The sequence below is a fragment of the Diabrotica virgifera genome, chromosome 7, assembly GCF_917563875.1.
Source record: "Diabrotica virgifera virgifera chromosome 7, PGI_DIABVI_V3a".
NCBI classification, from domain to species: domain Eukaryota; kingdom Metazoa; phylum Arthropoda; class Insecta; order Coleoptera; family Chrysomelidae; genus Diabrotica; species Diabrotica virgifera.
In genome coordinates this window covers 22,253,281-22,275,311 of record NC_065449.1, presented here as the reverse complement: position 1 = coordinate 22,275,311, position 22,031 = coordinate 22,253,281, and the positions used below count along the sequence as shown (strand labels likewise).

The following is a 22,031-nucleotide window of genomic DNA, read 5'->3' as shown; positions in this document are numbered from 1 at the left end:
TCCATTTTAACGTAAGTTAAGACATCGAGAGATGGTAGCGCAGTGGTAGAGCGTTAGACCGGCGATCGAGAGGTCCTGAGTTCGAAACCTGTGTTGCTTACCTTTTTTTAATTTTTTTAATACATAATTAAAAGTTAATACATATACTTAAAATTTATATTTTATAAGTTAATTATTATATATACCATTTTAAACATCCGTGGTATTATAAAAAGTACTTTTTTATACTAGTGTAATTTTTGGAATTATAATTTTAACAGTTAATACACCTATTAAAATTCATATTTTATTCTTTCGAAACATGTTGTGTCCTGTATACAGGGTGTTTCATTAATAATTGTCCATATAGTAACTGGAGAAACCTTAGCTCAAAATACGAAGATTTAACCTAATACACTTAAATAAAATGTGGTTCCTTACTGAGTTACAGGGTGTTTTTTTCTGAAAATTTAAAAACTATTTTTGCTCAGCATTTTACAACTATTCGACATATCCTTTTCATACTTGGCAGAAAGTGCGACTACTATACACCCTACTAAATTATGATACACAAACGTTTCTAGCTACTACCAAAGGCGTACGACAGGGGATAGTGAATGGTTGACCCTTCTCAAATTCTACGCCACTGGAGGAATTACTATTTTATTGCCATTTTTAGATTCACCAATACTTTCTACTTAAATAGTATACTCTTATTTGGTAACGATAAAGTCATTCGTTTTCGAGATATTTCAAGTTAAATATGAAACAACACAGTTATTTTGATTAATTTATGATATGGTTCATACGATTAAAATTTAAAAATTATTTGTAGCCAGTACTTTAAAACTATTTGGCCTATTCTTATCATACTTGGCAGAAAGTGTAGGCACTGTACACCCTACTAAATTAAGATAAATAAACGTTTCTAGCTACTACCAGAGGCGTACGACAGGCTGTAGTGGTTGTAGTGGCTGGTTGACCCTTCCCAAATTCTACGCCACGAAATTGCTATTTTAGTGTATTTTTTGATTTTCCAATACTTTTTACGTAAATAATATACTCTTCATTCGTAACGATAAAATAATTAGTTTTCGAGATATTTGAAATTAAAGATGAAGGGATACACTAGATTAATCAAAATAACCGTGTCATTTCATTTTTAACTTCAAAGATCTCGAAAACTAATTACTTTATCGTTACGAATGAAGAATATATTATTTTCATAGAAAATATTGGACAATCCAAAAATAAAACTAACATAGCAATTCCGCCAGTGGCGTAGAATTTGGAAAGGGTCAACCATTCACTTTCCCCCGTCGTACGCCTCTGGAAACAGCCAGAAACGTTTTTTTAACATAATTTATTAGCTTGTAGAGTACCTATACTTCTTACCAAGTATGAAAAGGATACGTCAAATAGTTTTAAAATGCTGAGCAAAAATAATTTTTAAATTTTTAGATAAAACACCCTGTAACTCAGTAAGGAACCACATTTTAGTTAAGTGTTTTAGGTTAAATCTTCGTATTTTGGGATAAGGTTTCTCCAGTTACTATATGGACAATTATTAATGAAACACCCTGTATAACAAAACCGTGTTATTATAAAAAGTACTTTTTTATTATAATGTAATTTTTGGAATTTTAAGTATTTTATATCGTCAAATTATTTTATATTCTCTCCTATAAATAATCAAAACATTTTATTATAAAAAAGTTCTTTTTTTATAAAAGTGTAATTATTTTATGATTTCTTATGTTTTGGACGTCTTTGAAGTGGATCGCCTTAAAGGCTTGTACGACCACGTTTAAAATCAGCAACCTATCTTTCTACTGTGTTAATTGAAGGCGAAGAGTCCTTATACAGTTGCAGAAAATGAACATTCGTTCATTTTCCTTTACTGCCAAAAATAAAAATTTAATCACTGCATGATAATTGATTTTTTCCATTGTAAAAAAATACTGTAACACTTCGATACTAAATGGCTTGTAAACAAAGAATGAATTGACAGATCTAAATTAAACTAAAAAAATTAGGCTAGTAGCAACGCCCTCTCTTATCGAACCTCAAAACTTATTGAAAATATATGAAAACTTTCTCTTCAAATGCCACAAAATAAGAAACTGTACAACGTTGCCAAATGATTTCATAGAAGTCGATAGTTTTTATCTCATATTTCATGTATTCGTATGTTTTAGGTGCCAGAAATTCACCGTTTAGAAGTAGTAAAAGACATCCTGGCGAAGCTACCGCAGGAAAATCGAGACAATCTAGCGTACCTCTTCCAGTTCTTTTCCAAATTGGCCAAACATCCCGAGAACAAAATGACTGCATCGAACCTGGCCATAGTTCTCTCGCCGAATTTGCTCGGTAACAAACATGAATTGGACGTGAACATTGGGAATTGCGTCACTGTTAACATTCTAGTCGAACTGATGATAAAAGAGAGCGACCATTTGTTCCCTGATGATGTCAGTAAATATGTGAGCGTGATGGACATTTTTCAGGAAGATGATACTTCCAGTAATTTTAAGGTAAGTCTATTAAATTTCTGCAATGTAAAATCAACCATGATTTTCATTCTTGTCAATTGTTCCATTGTTCTTCGTTATCCAGCCGTGGAAGAAATATCCAACGGATTTAGATCAGGAGATCTAGGCAGCCATGGTATCAACCCACATTCATCAATTCATCTTTAAGGGGTTACATAGGTCTTGCGGGTAAAAAAAAAGTGACTTTTTAAAAAAATTATATCTCGAAAACTAAAAATTATTTTTGAAGTTATACTTCTTTAGGCGCGATTGAGATTGAGGGTGAATTTATATTGATCTGCGCGCATGCGCACACCGACAGTATGGTATTAGTCGTTATACGGGGTCTGATTGGGTGTTGAAATGATCTGTCAATAATAAATAATTGTTCAATATGAAGGTAAACAAATGTATAATATATTGTTGTGAGGACAGAAACAAAAAAAGTTTATAATTGTAGTGACATTTAAATAGTTTTTAAAAGCAACAGGTACGTAATAATTGTAAATGTATCATAGGTACCTACCTATTTGAACCTACCAAAATACATAGTATGTAATACTTTTATTTACATAATTTGATTACCATCAAAATTTCTATCAATGTTCACCTAATAATATATTGTTTTCTTACTCTTGTATTTTTTCAATTCTAAATCATTTCAATTCAAAATAATTTAATTTAATTCAAAAATGTCAAAAGCTTAATCCGTTTAGTTAGTCGATCTTCGCTCATAATGACACATTGCTTCCGTGGCGAAGCGTTTAAGGCGAATGAACCCCAATATACCAACCGCGCTGATAGCTGGTTCGAATCCCAAAAAAAACTTTTATTTTTTTATTTTTTTTATACATTTTATGATTGTAAGTATATTTATTATATAATTTTATTTTCAGAAAATACGTATTTAGTTAAAAAAATTTCCGACAATTAATGTTCAGAAATCATTTGTGGCATTTTTGATGTGTTTGTGTGTGTTTTATTCTTTTATTATTTTAATTTTTGGCAGTTTTAATAAAAATGTTTGAGAAGTAGTAAGTATAAATTAGTTTAATATTTAAATAAAATATAAATAAAAAGTAAATTAATTTCGTTTAAATCATATAATAGAAGTATAACTTCTTACGTGCGTACAAAGTACACACACATTCTTTTTATTTATAATTGGACAATGTAAAAGTATAGTACATACTTAAGGTACTCTCAAAAAAATGTTCAGCCAAAAATATTCATTTTTGTAGAGTTGACTGCAATTTTTCGACAACAGTCCTTTTTTGCGGTGGGCAGCATAAAGTCCAGTATCATCTGAAATCAAAAAATCAAAAAGTTTCTTGTAGTTTATACCTCTGACTAGTGAATGAACGAAGGCATTTAAAAAAAATGAAATTTGAAGATTTTACATAAGTTTAAACACATTTTCGACCCCAATTTTTCTCATTTTTTCATAAATGACCATTTTTGAAGTTATACTTCTTTACCGGCGATAGAGGGTGATTTTTTTATACGTTAAAACCTATCAGCCAGGCGCATGCGCATTATAACTTTGTTCTGATTGGATGTTCAAATGGCATGTCCAAAATTATCCGATATGGCAGCTGTGGTTTGGAGGTAAAGGTAAAGGTAAACAAATGTATAATATATTAGTTTTATTGTTGTGAGGACAGAAACAAAAAAGTTTATAATATTGTAGTGACTTTTAAATAGTTTTTAAAAGCAACAGGTACGTAATAATTGTTAATGTATCATGGGTATAAACCTACCTATTTGATCTGCCAAAATACATAGTATGTAATACTATGTTACTAAATTATAAATAAAAATTTTTGGCACTGTTCTAATAAAAATGTTTGAGAAGTAGTAAGTATAAATTAGTTTAATATTTAAACAAAATATAAATAAAAAGTATATTAATTTCGTTTAAATCATATAATAGAAGTATAACTTCTTACGTGCGTACAAAGTACACACACATTCTTTTTTAAAGTAGTTTTTTTTTATATATAAAACAAAAACAACTTTACCTAATAAAAATTCCTTCGTTCTTTCACTAGCCAGACATATAAACTACAAGAAACTTTTTGATTTTTTGATTTCACATGAGACTGGACTTAGTTATGCTGCCCACCGCAAAAAAAGGGCTGTTGTCGAAAAATAGTCAACTCTACAAAAATGAATATTTTTGGCTGAAAATTTTTTTGAGAGTACCTTAAGTACTATACTTTTACATGTTCCAATTATAAATAAAAATAATTTTTAGTTTTCGAGATATATTTTTTTTAAGTCACTTTTTTTACCCGCAAGACCTATGTAACCCTTTAAGAAAAAGTTTTACTACTATAATGGTGAATACGAATCCTTCATCAGTTTTGTTGTATCTGTTGCCGTTTTGACTGCACTACTCCTTTTCTATTTTCAACAATATATTTTTATGCGTTATTTATTTCAGGCTAGCAATTCAAATTTGGATTTTTATATGGATAGTCCAAGGCCGAATCAAAGAAAGAAGAAATCTGCACCTGTACCTCCAATCAACAACGCCAAGGTGGACAGCACGCCCAAATTGGTGCCTTCATCGCCAAAGAATTTAGTAAAGTAAGTAAATCCGAAATGTTTTGGGGTGTCTGATTTATTTGAGTTATCTTTTTTCAAATCTTTGTTCTGTATCTCTTTGTCCATCTTTCGGAAGAACTTTTGACAGTTAGTTTTTAATGCATTATTTTTATGCTATATTAAATTTACAATCAAGATGCAATAGAAATAAACAAACCAAGACACGTTAAATGCTACTAGGAGCACTCCCGAATCATAATTTACAATGTACATTGTATATATATATATATACATTGTAAATCCCAAATCATGATTTCCAAAGTTTATACATTGTAAATCCCAAATCATGATTTCCAAAGTTTATACATTGTAAATTGTGATTCGGGAGTGCTCTTAGTAGCATTTAACGTGTCTTGGTTTGTTTATTTCTACTGCATCTTGAATTTAAATTTAGTATAGTTCGCTTTTCTTTTATATGTGCCATGGTTTTACTAGAATTCTTATTCTAATGCTTCATCTTTTGATGATCTGTATATCACGCAAAATGGCGGCGATATATGTCAATTATAAACTGTCAGATGTCATTTTTTCCTTTTCTATTTATGTCTCATATTTTTTCTTTCTTATCGCTCCGTATGTAAGAATCATCACTTTTTTATTTATTTACCTTAATGCCTCGACAACTAATGGTTATTGACATGGTACACTTCATTTTGCCATCAGATTCCCAGTGTTTGTTGAGTAAATGTATTGTTACTTTGAAAAGTCGACTTAATTGTCTTTACAAAGAGACGCTAATTGTATCCGAACGTATCCGGTCCCTCCGGTGAGTACCGATATCACAAAGATAGAAACTATTTTCATTCATTAATTTTTAATAATTAATAAATTTCCTATCCAGGTGAGATTCGAACTCGCGACCCCTGAATCCAAAGGTAGGCTCTGTTACCGCTGAGCCAAAGGAGTGAATCATCAATTTGATGCTTTTTATTCTATTTTTCCACAATGTTTACCGTACAAAACGCACACTTATAAAAAATAGTGAATAATCGATATTTTCGCTGCAGAACCGAAGAAAATCAGGCAGTGCACATTTCCCAGCCCCAAACGAATGCTTCTCCTCCGATTCAAAGTCCCAAACCAAAATCGGAAGAAATTCCTCATCGGCCGTCAGTACAAACCAAGGAAGTGCCACCAACCAAAATAATAATACACCCCAGTACCTTGCCCAGGCCGAGCGACTCACATAAGAAACTGGCCAGTACGAGAGACGGGGTAAGTCAGACGATACAGAAATCGGATAGGGGTACGATGACTGAAGGCGTGGTGAACAATAAACAAGCTAATGTTGTTGATCCGAAGTTTACTTCTAGCATCTATCATAAGGTGAGTTAAAATTTTATATTTCCATATTTTTTAATATAATTTGCGCCATTGCTGACTTTTTTCGATATTTTGGTTTGCATTCGACAATGGATTCTAAACTACCAGCGTTTCGTTCACGTTTTGGTGGATTTTTAATCGTTTTTGTGATTCGACAGCAATACAATATGTGGTAAAGAAGTAAGGGTAAGAACAGAACAAGTGGGTGGAGGTGTAGGTCGCGGTAGATGCTACTAGTTAAGTCGCGGTCGATGTCAACAGCACATAGCAAGGAGGTCACCTGCGCTGTCAGTCCAGCTAGAACCACTATCAAGTGATGTAGTTTAATGAAATTTGAATGACAAAAAGACTGTGCTTTTGCGATGTTGTGTCAGTCAAGTGATGAAATAATAAACTGAATACAAAAAAGGGATTATATAAAAAGTATCAACTCAGATAGCGCAGGTAATGACAACTTGGCTTCGAACGGACCAATCACAGGGAAGCATCCTTGTAGGCCGCGTAGTAGACATTCATTTTTCATAGATTTCCGACTAACAAGGTTAGTGAAATGTCTCCTCCAGAATAGACGCTTCTACGTACCGCTCCAGTCCTAGAACAGTCGGTATAGGGACCAAAAAAATGGGCTACCACAGGGAAGTGTCCTCGCGCCGATTCTATACAACATATACACCAACGACCAACCCATACACCAACAAGCAAGGCAATTTATTTACGCTGATGATACAGCGGTGGCAGCTCAGGGAAGAACCTTCAATGAAGTCGAAGTGAAACTGACAGATGCCCTGGGAGACTTAGCTCTATACTATGATAAAAACCATCTGAAACCCAATCCCACAAAAACCCAGGTATGTGCTTTCCACCTGAGAAACAAGCATGCCCGAAGGTCGCTGGAGGTGGAATGGCGTGGTCAGATGCTGGAACACAACAAGACGCCAAAATACCTTGGCGTCCGTCTGGATAGAACTCTGTCTTACCGATACCACTGTCAAGATGTCAAGAAGAAAGTAAGTGCCAGAAATAATATCATCCGCAAGCTAACTAATACAAAATGGGGAGCACAACCACACACTCTGCGCACTTCTGCCTTGGCATTATGTTTTTCGGCCGCGGAGTTTGGAGCACCAGTATGGACAAACTCTGCTCACGCAAGGAACGTCGACGTGGCTCTAAATGAAACGGTCCGTATAATATCGGGTTGCCTGAAACCGACACCTATCGAAGAGGTATACCCCATTGCTGGAATTGCTCCACCACCTATCAGGAGGAAGGTCACGTCAGAGGTAGAACGGAAAAGCAGGAGACGGACCGAAGACACCCCTTATATGACCACCAAACTCAGCCAAGCAGACTAAGATCTCGGAAAAGCTTCCTGAAAACATCAAGACCCATCCCCGAAGCGCCAGAGACGCGCCGAATACACCTATGGCAAGCGTCAGCTACCGCGACACATTTTCCTCCCTCGGAAGAAATGGCTGTTGGACACAATTTACCGTATCCGACTTGGAAAGCGCTAAACAGACTAAGAACCGGCGTTTCACGTTGTGCCAGTAACCTGAAAAAATGGGGATACCAGGAGGACGATACCTGCGACTGTGGCGCGGTTCAGACCAGCCGGCATCTACTATCATGCACAGAGATGAGAGAGACCTGCACAGAACAAGACTTAATTATAGCAAGTGACAGGGCCATCTATGTGGCCAACCATTGGAAATACAGAATTTAAAGTTGTTGGTGTTCCGGACACGGAAAGTAAGTATGTAAAACAAACTCATTTTATTTTCAAAAGCATCGATGTAAACCTCCTGGATGGCATCGCGCTAAACCTCCACCGCGACTTACCTGCTCTGTTCTCTTCCATTCACTACAATGTGTTTGGTTTACATAGATATCGACATCGACCGCGACCTCCACCGCGACCCACTTGTTCTGTTCTTACCCTACGGGATCCACAATAACAAGTTTACGTAAACACATCGAAATTTTGTTTAGTTTTCTGTCGATCGGATAGCCAAGTGGGACAACCCTGCCCAGGTGAACGGAAAAACAAAAAGGCTAACGCAGCAGTTTAAAATTATATTATGGATTTGAAGCTTAGACTGGAATACGCTGGTATCTGATCGGCGTATGGGGGAGCAGCAGGGCAAGGGATAAGGACTTGCGGCCCGGTGATACTGCTCCATAGAGCCCTACCATAAGGACGTTGACGCCCAATATACTGGCGTATATTTCTGTCGTTTATCCGTTTACAGTTAAATTTAATAAGCAACTTTAAATATTATTGTTATATGGGTTACCAATAAGTGTAGAATTTTCATTGTTAAAGTAGAATTAAGGCTTGATAATTGGGGCGACTACGAACTCCCCACGCTACCTAGATTTTAATGGGTTCAGTTTTATAGTAGGATTAAAAGTGACTACGAACTGCCCCACGCTACCTAGGTACTTAGATAATATTTTTGTGAACATAATATAATAGTTTTTATTTTACTTTATTGTATTCAAAAAGGAACCCAATTCCCAAAGCATGAGCGAAAATTTTAAATGATTAAATAATGAAACTATAACAATATAATCGAATAAAGTTTATTTATAAATCTACATTAACTTATATAATATACAATAACAAAAATTAAAGTTAAACAATAACAACGCTTAATTCTAATGTCTGATTAGTGATTAAAATAAGTAAGAGTGAACATTTTAGATTTTAAAAGTTGGCTGCGTAATAATTGCAAACTGACTTAATGAAGTCTAATTTAGTAATGTTTTGATTAACGTAATACTCATTTAGCCTATTGTCAATAAAATCAGCTTTTCTTTTTGCCGTTTCATCAAGTTTTTTTTCGAATCTATGTGCAGTTCTAATTTTCACATATACTTCTGCTTGAAAATTTAACAAAATGCCAGTAAATTTAAATATGTCAGGATGTGATGTATAAAAACATTCGTTAAATTTCGAGTGAAATCATTCACATGCGTTTGTAGTAAATATAAGAGATGATGAATTTGAAGTCCACATGTAAGGTGGAAATGTTGAATCTTCCGTTAAATAATTATCAACTAGGTAATCACAAAATTGCAAAACTCTGTCATCTTCTGGCATAATATTAAAAAGTTCATCCGAAAAAAAGTCACCATCATTTGGATCTAAATAAGGAATGCCGAAAAACAATTTTAAACATTTTCCAATAACAGTTTGATTTTTATATTCCGAGGACAAACCTAAATTTTTAATTTTTCGGTACCAATTTTGTGTTAAATGAAATTTGCAACAAAAAATAATGTCGGGCCACATTAACTTTCTCTGCATTTTGAATTGCTATTTCAAAATCAGAAATTATTCGCTTCGGTTTGAAATTTAAATTCAAATCTGTACATATTGTTATTAATATATCAAAAGTACTTTTGTACGATTGCTGTGATTTATTTGGTGACAAGCAAAATACTAGAGGAACATCAAAAAACCATCTTTGTAGCCATGTATAGTAAACATCTGACAAAAATATTTAGAACAGTATTGAAAAGTTCCATCTACATACAAAGAATCTGCATCACACAAAAAGTAAAGATTTGTGAAATAACTAAAAATTGCGGAATTATTTTTCGTAGATAATAAAACGTTTTCACCTGTATTTGTTTTTAAATTTAAGTTCACTAACACTTGTAGAACTTCTTCCTGTGACTTGGGTAATGATGGTGTGGATTTTCGTCTTGCAGCATAGATATTTCTTCGAACGCAAGAAATGTCTTTCGTCGTCAGCGGTAAATTGCTGAAATTTTCCTTCCTCAATTCCTTGTGGACAATCTTTAAAGGTCTTTCACATAGATCTTCTACAGCTTTCCTCTTTGTAGAATTACTAAAGTGGATATCTGGAGCATGATTATGCTCCACCGATGCTTTTTCAAGAATAACGTAATTTTCATCACCTTCCTGTGTGTACACTTTTTGTTGACACCCTTTTTTGATGCATCGCCATCTAACTTTTCCATCTTTGGAGACATGGGCCTTTGAATATTTATATTCATTAATTACAGTCGAACCCGCTTATTGGAATAGCCTTTGTGCAAGGCAAGAATATTCTTATAACCGGGATATTCTAATAACCGATCATTGGTGGCTAGTCGAAATAAGTGTTACCGAATATACGTAATAATATTATTTACATACTATGCCAATGTGTAGTTTTACATACTATGCCAATATGTAGTTTTATTACATACTATGCCAATATGTATATCATATTATATGTACCTACATATTCAGTGTATGTAAATGGTTTTAGGTCTTTTTACGTCAATAATACAGTAGTGTACATAACTAGTACTTATCTATGTATGTGTTAAATACCAAATTACATTACATGTATGTGAATGAATACATTATATAATTAATATGAAATGTATGCAATATGTAGATATGTAAATATTTTCTTATTAAAATGCATACCTATATAACAAAATTACTTTTTTTTCTTGAGAAATTATTGGTAATTATAGCTTTTTCGTTGTTAATCCGTGTGGTCATCCTTAATCCATTGGTTGAATAGAAGTTTTATTGGCGTCAAGAAATGGATTGTTACATTCTTGTTCTTTTCTCTTCTTTTCGAATTTAACAAAGCCATAATTGCATCTTGCAAACAAGTATTGTAGGTACTCTCTGAGTGAATTCTAACTAAACTGCTTCTAACAATTTTATAACAGGCAACAGTGCCTTTGTGTAGAAAAATAAAAATTATTTTATGACCCATGCATTTGTCGGCTATGCTAAAGATCGAATTGGTATTCCTAACAAAGTAATCAATATTTATTACCCTAATAATATCTAATCCAGCACTACCGGCCGTTGACGACAAACCATAATACCAAACATAATTTAAATTTTTAGTAAATTGTAAAAAAAAATATTCTTTGACCTGCAAAATATGCTAATAAGCGGTATTATCTAGTTGGATCCTATTCCAATAAACAGATAAATTTATTAAGGAGTAAATGGAAATGTTTCGGGAACTTGAATTTATATTCCATAAACCGGGATATTCCTATAACAGGGATTCTAATAAGCGGGTTCGACTGTATTAATAAAAGTTCTCCCCTTTGACTAAACATAGTCGTTGGATTCGCCATTTAAAAGTTAAACACTAACGGACAAAACCGGACACTATACCGTAATACTTGCAACTGAAGTGAATAACTGAAAATATTTATATTCTTACTTTCAACTATAATCAAATTTGGAATTTCCGGTCATTAAGACTTAACCCCCAACTTTCTCGGTGATGGGGCAGCAGGTACTTGGGATTAATGGGCCCAGGTAGTTCGTGGGGCAGTTAGATAACGCCGGCTAATTGGTAAAGATCCGCCTTTTTTACGAAAATAGAACTCAAGCTTTTTCGGAATAACTCCCTATTGATATTTGCAACGTTAGTTTGGTAATCGTCCAATATACGGCGGATATATGCGTTGAGAAACAAACTATTCACTCGCGAAATTAGAAATTGAAAGCCTTAACTGGGTAAGCAGGTTTTGAAATAAATATGAGTGTTGAAATAAAAAGGAACCAAACATATTTCAGATCAAATTCTAGATTTTTAAACAGACTTTGCATTAGTGCAGAAAGTTAGTTAATATAAGTGACGAAATGAACCAGATCCTAGGATATGTCAGCTCAGATCAGTGACATAAAACTCAAACTTAAAAAAGTAAAAAGCCAGTAACCGACTAACCGAATAAACACTGAATTTATTCGAAATACTAGCCAAAAAACATACACGAGATGGAAAAGAAGTTCGAAAAATCGGAAGAAACACACAACGTCGAAGACCACTGGAATCAAATCAAAACCATCATGCGAGAAACAACCATCAACTATTCACGCTGAGACAGCTTCTAGAAAAGGGATGGGAGTATAACAGACCCATACACAATCTCTTCATAGACTTTCGACAGGCATATGACAGCGTAGAAAGAAGCCAAGGATGGAATGCCATGGCGGAGTTCTCAATACCAAAGAAACTCATTCGGATGACTAAAGTCTGTATGGAGGGTGGAATATCAAAAGTACGTGTAAATAATACTGTCTGGCAGCTTCGAAATCAACAGTGGACTCAAACAGGGTGATGCGTTATCTCCACTACTTTTTAACCTTGTATTAGAGAAAGCCATGAGGTCGGCCGAAATAAAAAAAGAAGTGCTATCGGTTCAAGGTCAAAACCTATTACTAGCATACGCAGATGACATTGACCTCGTTGGAGACTCCATCCTATCCACAAAAGCCATTTTCAACAAGGTGGAAGGAGCAACAAGCGAAGTAGGGCTGAGGATTAATGAAGAGAAGACGAAATATATGTGTATAAATAGAACGACACGAAGAGACAGGATAGGACAAAATGTGACGATCAACACCTTCAATTTCGAAAGAGTACAACGTTTTAAGTATCTGGGGGCCGTAATCACAGCTGACAACGATGTTACTGAAGAAATAAAAGACCAAGAATCCAATCAGCAAATCGCTGTCTATTCGCACTGGATAAGCTTATAAAATCAAAAAATCTTACAAGAAGTTCCAAGATCAAAATCTATAAATCCATCGTCAGACCTGTACTAACATATGGTTGCGAAACTTGGACCATGACCAAATCAAACGAAGAAAAGATCAGACGTTTTGAACGAAAAATACTTGGAAAAATTTTCGGACCTCACTACGACATTAACACAAACCAATATAGGATCAGAACCAACTTCGAATTAAAAGAACTCTACAATGACACCGATGGGTAGGCCACGTGCACAGACTTCATAACGAGAGACTTGTAAGACTGGTATGGGAGGAGATTCCTACAGGCAAAAGACCACTCGGACGTCCCAGAATGGACGAAGAGATAACGTCCAAGCGGATCTCCGAAAAATGAACATCCCATTTGACCCTAGGTTGATGGAAGACCGAACAAATTGGAAGAAAGTTGTACAGTCAGTCAGGACCCAGCCATGGTTGTAGCGCTACGTGATGATGATGAAAAACAAACAAAAAATATAAAACTAATAATAGACTCAAACTACTCGACGATAAAGGTAAATATTCTCTTCTAAACCTCTTCAATTAAATATACGAAACAGGGCATTCAACAGAGTGGCTACTGTCAACATTTGTGATAATACCGAGAAAAATAAACGCTAAACAATGTTTGTAGCGATCACTACAACTAAGAGAAACACAGCTTGATTTCAGAAACAAACTTGAAACTATAGAAGCATTATTCAGTTTATGTGGGGATAGAGAACAACCTGTATATATGTGTTTTTTCGACTTCGAGATAACCTTTGATCGGGCATCCCACGGCAAAACTGATAGGTGTCTTCTGACAGGTGAGAATTGATGAAGTGGCTGAAAGAAGGAAGGCGGCGACAGCCATAAGACATACTTATACTACTAAATTCTCTACATTTTATGTGTCTTACTAATTCCGTGTATTTTTATTTGCAGTGCTCTTTATTATTTTTATTCTTAGCTTGCTATTACGTCTCAATGCATTTTAAATTATCACTTCATCTTCATAAACCAGTCCATTAAATGTTTCATGAATTCATCTCACATTTTTTTAAAACTATTTTTTAACTCTGATTGTTAAATAGCCTGTTAGGGTGCAGAAAATAGAAGTGGTTGGTAATTATACTTCCAGTATTTACTATAAGGTTAGTAGATAAACGTAGTAGTGTCATCGGATTTCTTATCGTTTTCGAAGTGTTGCTTAAAACTAAAATTTTGAATAGAAATAACTGCTTACTAACATTTTATAGTATTGAAATTTTTGTCTGGCATGTCCACGCCTTTTTAGTGAAAGCCGAAATACGACATAGCACTGTAAATTGTGTGTGGATAGATCTAATTTTCTACATTATGCTAACGTTAATCAACATTGGATTTTACTTCAAATCTTTAAATATTGAAGTATAAATGAATAAATAATATAAATATAAATGAAGAAGTATCGCTTTGGTATTAATTCCCAAACCGTTTTCTCCGTCTCTTGGTTGTAGAATAAATTACTTCTTTTTCCTAATTGGTTTATTTAAAAAGACTACACTTACTAAAGCTAAGTTTAGCTTTTACGCCAGACACATCGAGAATTAATATTGTACAAAAAAGTCCCAAATATTAATTTGGACTTAATTATGAACTATTATAATACAATGTGGGGCAAATGTATGGAATGCTCAAACTATTTCAAAAGCGACTAGCAAGCTACTAGCCGAATTCCCAGCTAATATCATTTTAATGTACATTAGGTAGATCATTTGGGGATATTTTTGTGGATTTCTTGGGGCCTTTGTTTAAATTGATAAAAAAAAATTCTATCTTGTAATATTCGGGGTTTAAAAGATTTTTTTCAAAACATAACACTACTCCACAATTTTTCGCTTCACTTGCTATCAGATAATTTTGGGTTGAGAAAATTCCATTAGCTATAGTTTCTATCATATTAAACTACTAGGAATCTTACATAGAACTTACTTCTGAGGAAATAGGTGCAGATATTACAAAAGAAGAAATATTGCACTCATTAAAAAACAATGAAAAGTGGGAAAAACCCTGGATCTGACATGACTACTATCTAAATGGAATAAAGGTAAATCAAGTTCCCATTAACAACATTAGATATGCAGAGGACACTGTCACCTTAGCCGAAATATTGAAGATCTTCAGACTGATGGTGAGCAGAATAGCGGAGTGTGGACAAGAATATGGTCTAACAATGAACGTAAAGAAGACAAAATTCATGAGAATATCGCAAACTCAAAAGAAGTAACGAGAACCTTCTAATACACGGAACTAATGTCCAACGAGCGGACAAATATACATATCTTGGAACAATGATTAACTGCACAAATAATTACTTCCAGAATTCAAAATCAGAATAGAAAAGGCTAGAGCAAATTTCAACAAGCATGAGACAAGTGCTGTGTGTAAGAGATGTATCGTTTGAGCTAAGAGTTAGGTTGGCTACGTGCTACGTTTTCTCGACTTTGTTTCATGGAATGGAAGAGTGGACCTTGAATACGCTGTCAATGAAAAAACTGGAATAATTCGAGTTGTGGGTGTATAGAAGAATTCTCAAAATATCGTTGACAGAATACGTTACAAACAAAGAGGTTCTGAAAGGATGAATAAAGGAATGGTAATCTCAGGCGCGGATCCAAGGGGGGGTCAATGGCCCCCTCCTTGAGATTTCGCCTGGTGTCGCCTTTTTTAAGAAAGAGATAATTACGATTGAAAATAAATAGTGAGTTTTGTGTCCTGTTGACAACTGAATAACGGGGTGAAACATAAAACAGAATTCCTGCTCCAAAGTACGTGTTCTCGGTCTTACTGTATGGTGTCGAGTCTTGGACTGTGAATAAAATCGATCTACTTACCTAAATCGCCTTGAGGCTTTCGATATCTGGTTCTATAGAAGAATTTTGAAAGTATCTTGGGTAAAGAAGATTCGAAACTCCACAATACTAGAACGTCTCAGCAAGGTTACTGAGATTATAGAAGGCATCACGAAGAGAAAAGTGGAATATTTTGGACATGTAATGAGAAATTTCAAATATAGGTTGCTACAAAATATTATGCAAGTGAAAATAGAAAGCAAATGAAGTCCAGGACGAAAAAGCACTTCGTGGTTGAGGTGGGGTGGCAGTGAATAAAATTAAGATAGCTATGATAGCAACCAAAGTTTTCAAAGGACATGGTACATGAAGAAAAATAAAGTAACAGCTCATACCGAAAAAGAATCCTGCGTACGTGAGTGACGAGACAATTTTTATTTAATTTCATTGCCCCCTCCTTGCAAGGTTGCTGGATCCGCCGTTGGGTAATCGGTAATCTTGAATACAATTAAAACAAGAAAATTAGAGTATCTCGGACATATTACACATAGAGAGAGATACAACTTGCTCGAACTGATTATGTAGGGAAAGATCCAGGGAAAGAGAAGCATAGGAAGACGTAGAATACCATCGCTGGGCAACCTCAGAGATTGGTACGGATGTAAATCAAACGAACTTTTCAGAGCAGCCATCTCTAAAGTCAGAATAGCTATGGTGATTGCCGACCTTCGTCGCTAAGATGGCACTTGTAAGAAGAGGAAGAATGTTCCAAGAATTCTAAATTAATGAAAACCTGGTTTAGAGGTTACTAGGATTAAAGAGAATCGAATCATGTATTGACTTCGTTTAATTGCCGTCTATTAGCTTGTCTCTTATGAGTTCCGAAGTATATTTACATACAAACCAGCAGTTATCCTGCAAGTGTAGCTCCGTTCCAACGAACTTGATACCTTTTTTCGACTACAGAAATACCCTGATGAAATCTTTTTTCGTACTCATCAGTCACAGCTTCAAAACTAGTTGGAAAAAGTTGAGGGGGGAATGTAGACAGTGCACGGCTGCATTCCATCGATCTTAATACCTTTTTTTTGATTGCTGAAATGCCCGCATAGAATCTTTCTTCCATGCTCATCAGTCAAAGCCCTCCAAATATGAATCATGTCAGCTGTGCCAACTTCCAAAAAGTAAATTTCTTCCAAACTGAAAACGTGTGCTGATAAAAATCGTCGTCACTTTATCTTTTAATCAGTTTCAGCCAGCAAAAATATAATTACATATAGGGATTAGCTGTTTTAGCGCGCGAAACAATTACATTATAGGACAGTGCAATACCCATTTTTTATAAATTGTTTTCATTGCTTCTATATTCCACACTATTATTGAATGAGCTGGTTGTGCACACGCAATTTTCTTAAATTATCATTCAGTACTAATAATCCTTTTTTTTTTTGTATTAGGTGAACCCAACTGTGATACCCGATAATAAACCAGATGACATTGAAGAAGTTCAAATTAGACGAAAAGACCTGAGTGTGAAACCAGAAATCCCAGCTCGGCCTTCATCCCTGAGAACGTCAGCCCAATGTTCGGTCTACAACGTCGCCAACAAACAACAACCAGCCTTCATCAATATACAGGGTAAACCAGAAATCTACCAACCCGGTCACGACAACAAGATAGCCGACAAGGAGCGCTTCTTGGGCCACAAACCTGAAAACAGGGACTCAAACCACAACAGTGAAAACGAAAGAACGATCTCGGAAAATTCTAGGAATAGCCTAGAGAGCCAGGGCAGTTTAATGGTGAAATCAGTCGATAGTTTAGGTGAAAATTGTGATACGAAAAACGCGAATCAAAACGTGCAGAAATCTAGTCATCATAGAGCTAGGTCAGACGGAGGGATGATCGATTTGAACAAGGGGATCGCAGTAGGCGCACAGGGTAGGAATTTAAGCAAACCGACACAACCTCCACCTCCTCCGCCCGATTTGATAGGGTAGAGGAACAGTAAGAGGCGAAGAAAGTTTTAAGTTTTTGATATAACTCTCATGCTTCCACGATCAGCGAGTGACATCTGATGCAATAATTGTTTTTTAGGATGTTAAGTTTGACAACCAATTGTATTCAACATTTTCAGTTACTTTTTGCAACTACACACACCGGCAAAATTAAAGGAACACTTTAGAAATGGCGAATGTTTGATGTGTCGAATTTCTTAAACCAGTTGTCCGATTTGAGTGATTTTTTTGGTATGTTGTAGCCTGATTATTTTAGAATATCGGTTTAATAATATTGTTGCTAGGCAGGTAAATATCATTTTATACCGGGTGTAACAAAAATACTGTGTTTTTTCGTTAAAGTTCGGAACACCCTGTGGAATATTCTAGCCTATAGAAAATATTGAAATTAAAACTCTATTTTAGCCTTAAGCTTTATTAACATTTTGTTTTTTGATTCATTTGCTTATGATGGATAATAAAAAAGTTAGGTACTTTAACAACTAGCCATGTTCTTCATCAATACCGGGTGTTTCTAAATAAGTGCGACAAACTTTAAGGGGTAATTTTGCATGAAAATATAATGACAGTTTATTTTATAAATATATTTCCGCAAATGCTTCGTTTCCGAAATACGGGACGTTGAATTTTTTTTGCAAACTGACGATTTATTTATTGCTCTAAAACCGGTTGAGATATACAAATGAAATTTGGTAGGTTTTAAGAGGTGGTTACTGCGCATTTTTTGACATACAAAATATATATCTAAAAAATATATCTAAAATATTTATACCCACATACACGCCAATGGCGAATATAAAATTCTTAATTGTATGCCAAAAAATGCGCAATAACTACATCTTAAAACTTACCAAAATTCATTTGCATATCTCAACCGGTTTTAGAGCAATAAATAAATCGTCAGTTTGCAAGAAAAAATTCAACATCCCGTATCTCGGAAACGAAGCATTTGCGGACATATATTTATAAAATAAACTATCATTATTTTTTCATGCAAAATTACCCCATAGAGTTTGTCGCACTTATTGAGATATTGATAAAGAACATGGTTAGTTGTTAAAGTACCTAACTTTTTGATTATCCAAAATGACATTAACCTGTCTAGCAACAATATTATTACACCGATATCTTTAATTAATAAGGCTACAATATATTTAAAAAAAACACTGAAATCGGACAAGTGGTTTAGGAGATTCGAGACATCAAACAAGCCCCATTTTTAAGTCATTCCTTTAATTTTGCCGGTGTGTGTATAAACAAAGACACAGAGAGGATTTTTAGATGATAGATTGGACGGTAAGTAAATAGAGGCTATCGTTAAGATTTGAAGCGCATTTTCTATAACATTTAAAGCAATTATTCGTACGAATTTGAGGCACTGTCACATGCCTTAATAAAATAGTGCAATTGATAGATTCATGGCATACCTTGACTTGTGGAGGACAAGTTTTCAAACCGAATGTTATCTTCATCTTCTTTGTGTGCCGTTGGCTATCATCGTATACAAGGTGATGAAATGTTTCTCGGTCGGCAGCTATATGAAACAATTTCTCGACCTTTCGACCTGTCCATTGTCTAATGTTACGCAGTCAGGACAGTTGTTTTCTTCCAACCCAGCGATTTCCTTCGATTCTGCCCTGAATGATCAACCGAAGTAAGCGATATTTAGGTCATCTCATTACATGACCGAAGTATTGAACCTTTTTCATTTTTATGACATATTACACAATCAATGTAATATTCTCACTCCACTTACCGCAAGACATCAGCGAAAATAAAATCATAGCCTGCTGCTTTTTTATCTTAAGTTTTTCCGCGCTAATTGAACCTCGGAAAAAAGTGTCAGGATCAGATTCAAAGACTCTGTTGTCGGTGTCTGCAAGAGGAGTGTGATGGGTCCCTGTTGAAAGAGAGTGGATAGAGGTCAGACATTCAACCACATAGGAGGTGTCCGTGGTAGTGATGTTGATTATAGTTACTGTCGAGTATTCGTTACAAATCGTTACTTTTGTATTTGAGTACCGGTAACCATATCGAGAATCGAATTTCTCAGTAGCACCGATCTGTTTAATGGATAAAAATCATTTGATTACTTACTTTTGTATTTGAGTACCGGTAATCATATCGAGAATCGTATTTCTCAGTAGGTAGGTCTGTATAGGTATTCCGATATAACGACGACCTTCACCAATCTGTTTAAGAGATAAAAATTATTTGATTACTATGATTACTTTTGCCTTTGAGTACCGGTAATCATATCGAAAATCGTATTTCTCAGTAGGTAGGTATTTTGTATAAAGTAATCATTTACAGTATTCGTTACTTTGATTACTATGATTACTTTTGTATTTGAGTACCGGTAATCATATCGAGAATCGAATTTGATAGGTATTTTGTATAGGTATTCCGATATAACAACGACCTTCACCGATCTGTTTAACACGCTGGCGGACAGAATGTCTACAGACGTCTAATTTCCATTGATGTGTCAAAAAATGGAACATTACATAATAGAGATGCATATTAAATGTGACACGATGTTCATGGTCGTCGTCCACATGTTTAAAAAAATGTTAAAAAACCCATTGTTTCTCTAAACTATAAGCGCTAAAAGAAATTCAGCAATTACTTTGCAAAATACATATAGTGTCACAACATTTGCTTATACATTTGACGTTCTGTCCGTCAACGTGTTAAGGGATAAAAATTATTTGATTGGTATCATTACGTTTGTTACTTTTGTATTTGAGTAACGAAGTAATCAGAGTAATCAAAGTAGATACAATAGTCTTACTCGCTCTGATACGATTGGTACGAAGTAATCAGAATAATCAAAGTAGATACAATAGTCGTTACTCGCTCTAATACGATTGGTACGAAGTAATCAGAATAATCAAAGTAGATACAATAGCCGTTACTTGCTCTGATACGAATGGTACGAAGTAATCAGAGTAATCAAAGTAACGATTTGCATCTCTGTATAGTAATCGTTACTTTCTTGTAACGAATAGATACTTTTTCAACATCACTAGTCCGCGGGCAACTGATACGTATCGGCGTATAAAGACTACAATACACCCTCCAAACATCTATAACCTTTTCCAAATCCACCTATACATTGCCTGTATCATCTTTGATAGAACAAGATTTCTTCTTGAATTTACGTGTGAACAATCTGACTTTATCGAAGAGTCCTTTGGTGTTATTTGTGTCTGCGAGTTGTTGAATCGCTTTGCAGATTTTCTCTATATGCTTGTTCTTGTCTCGTCTACAAGCATCCTGAGCTCTAGAAAGCTGTCGGTACTCTCTTGTATCCATCTCCTATTGCATACCTTTCATCTGTCAACTGTCAGATGTCTTCTCCAAGAATGGCATCAGTGGGCGGTGCTAATAATGCTATTAAGATCACCAAGACCATTTTGCCACAGTATACTTATTTTGCAGAAACTTACAGTATAATCTGTAAATCACTCTACTTTCAGGAAAATTTAAATGAAAATATACAGAGTGTAACAAAAATACAGATCATAAATTAAACCACATATTCTGGGACCAAAAATAGTTCGATTGAACCTAACTTACCTTCGTACAAATGTGCACATAAAAAAAGTTACAGCCCTTTGAAGTTACAAAATGAAAATCGATTTTTTCCAATATATCGAAAACTATTAGAGACCTTTTATTGAAAATAGACATGTGGCATTCTTATGGTAGTAGTATCTTAAGAAAAAATTATAGTGAAATTTGGACACCCCATAAAAATTTTATGGGGGTTTTGTTCCTTTAAACCCCCCCAAACTTTTGTGTACGTTACAATGTAATTATTATTGTAGTACCATTAGTTAAATACATTATTCTAAAAACTTTTTGGCCTCTTAGTACTTTTTCGAAAAGTCAGTTTTTATCGAGATATTTTGAATATTTGTCAAATCCACCACATATTTGTATATGGCTAAGTACGATTATGGAGACTTGGTAATAATATGAAAATTTATTTATGATTTACATTTTTAGGTATATTTTGAATCATATTAAAAACGAAATAATATCTCGATAAAAAATGCCTTCTCGAAAAAATACAAAGAGGCAAAAAAGTTTTACAAACACTTTGTTTAACTAATACTACCGCAGTAAAAGTTTAATTGGAACATACACAAACATTTGGGGGGTTTAAAGGAACAAAACCCCCATAAAATGT

At 34.6% G+C, this 22,031-nt stretch overlaps 1 protein-coding gene across 3 annotated transcripts in view; it reads left to right on the top strand.

Moving 5' to 3' along the window:
- LOC114325987 (rho GTPase-activating protein 92B) overlaps positions 1-19,613 on the top strand; it is a 95,152-nt gene extending 75,539 nt beyond the window's left edge. For 2 of the 3 annotated variants that reach the window (XM_028274146.2, XM_028274145.2), the window contains exons 6-10: positions 2,178-2,513; positions 4,957-5,102; positions 6,128-6,446; positions 14,076-14,135; positions 17,273-19,613. In XM_028274146.2, the coding sequence (XP_028129947.2) occupies positions 2,178-2,513; positions 4,957-5,102; positions 6,128-6,446; positions 14,076-14,135; positions 17,273-17,815 (1,404 nt within the window). In that variant the 3' untranslated portion in view covers positions 17,816-19,613. The remainder of the gene's footprint in view (positions 1-2,177; positions 2,514-4,956; positions 5,103-6,127; positions 6,447-14,075; positions 14,136-17,272) is intronic. The other variant, XM_028274147.2, reaches the window with a different exon arrangement.
- The last annotated feature ends 2,418 nt before the right edge of the window (positions 19,614-22,031 follow it).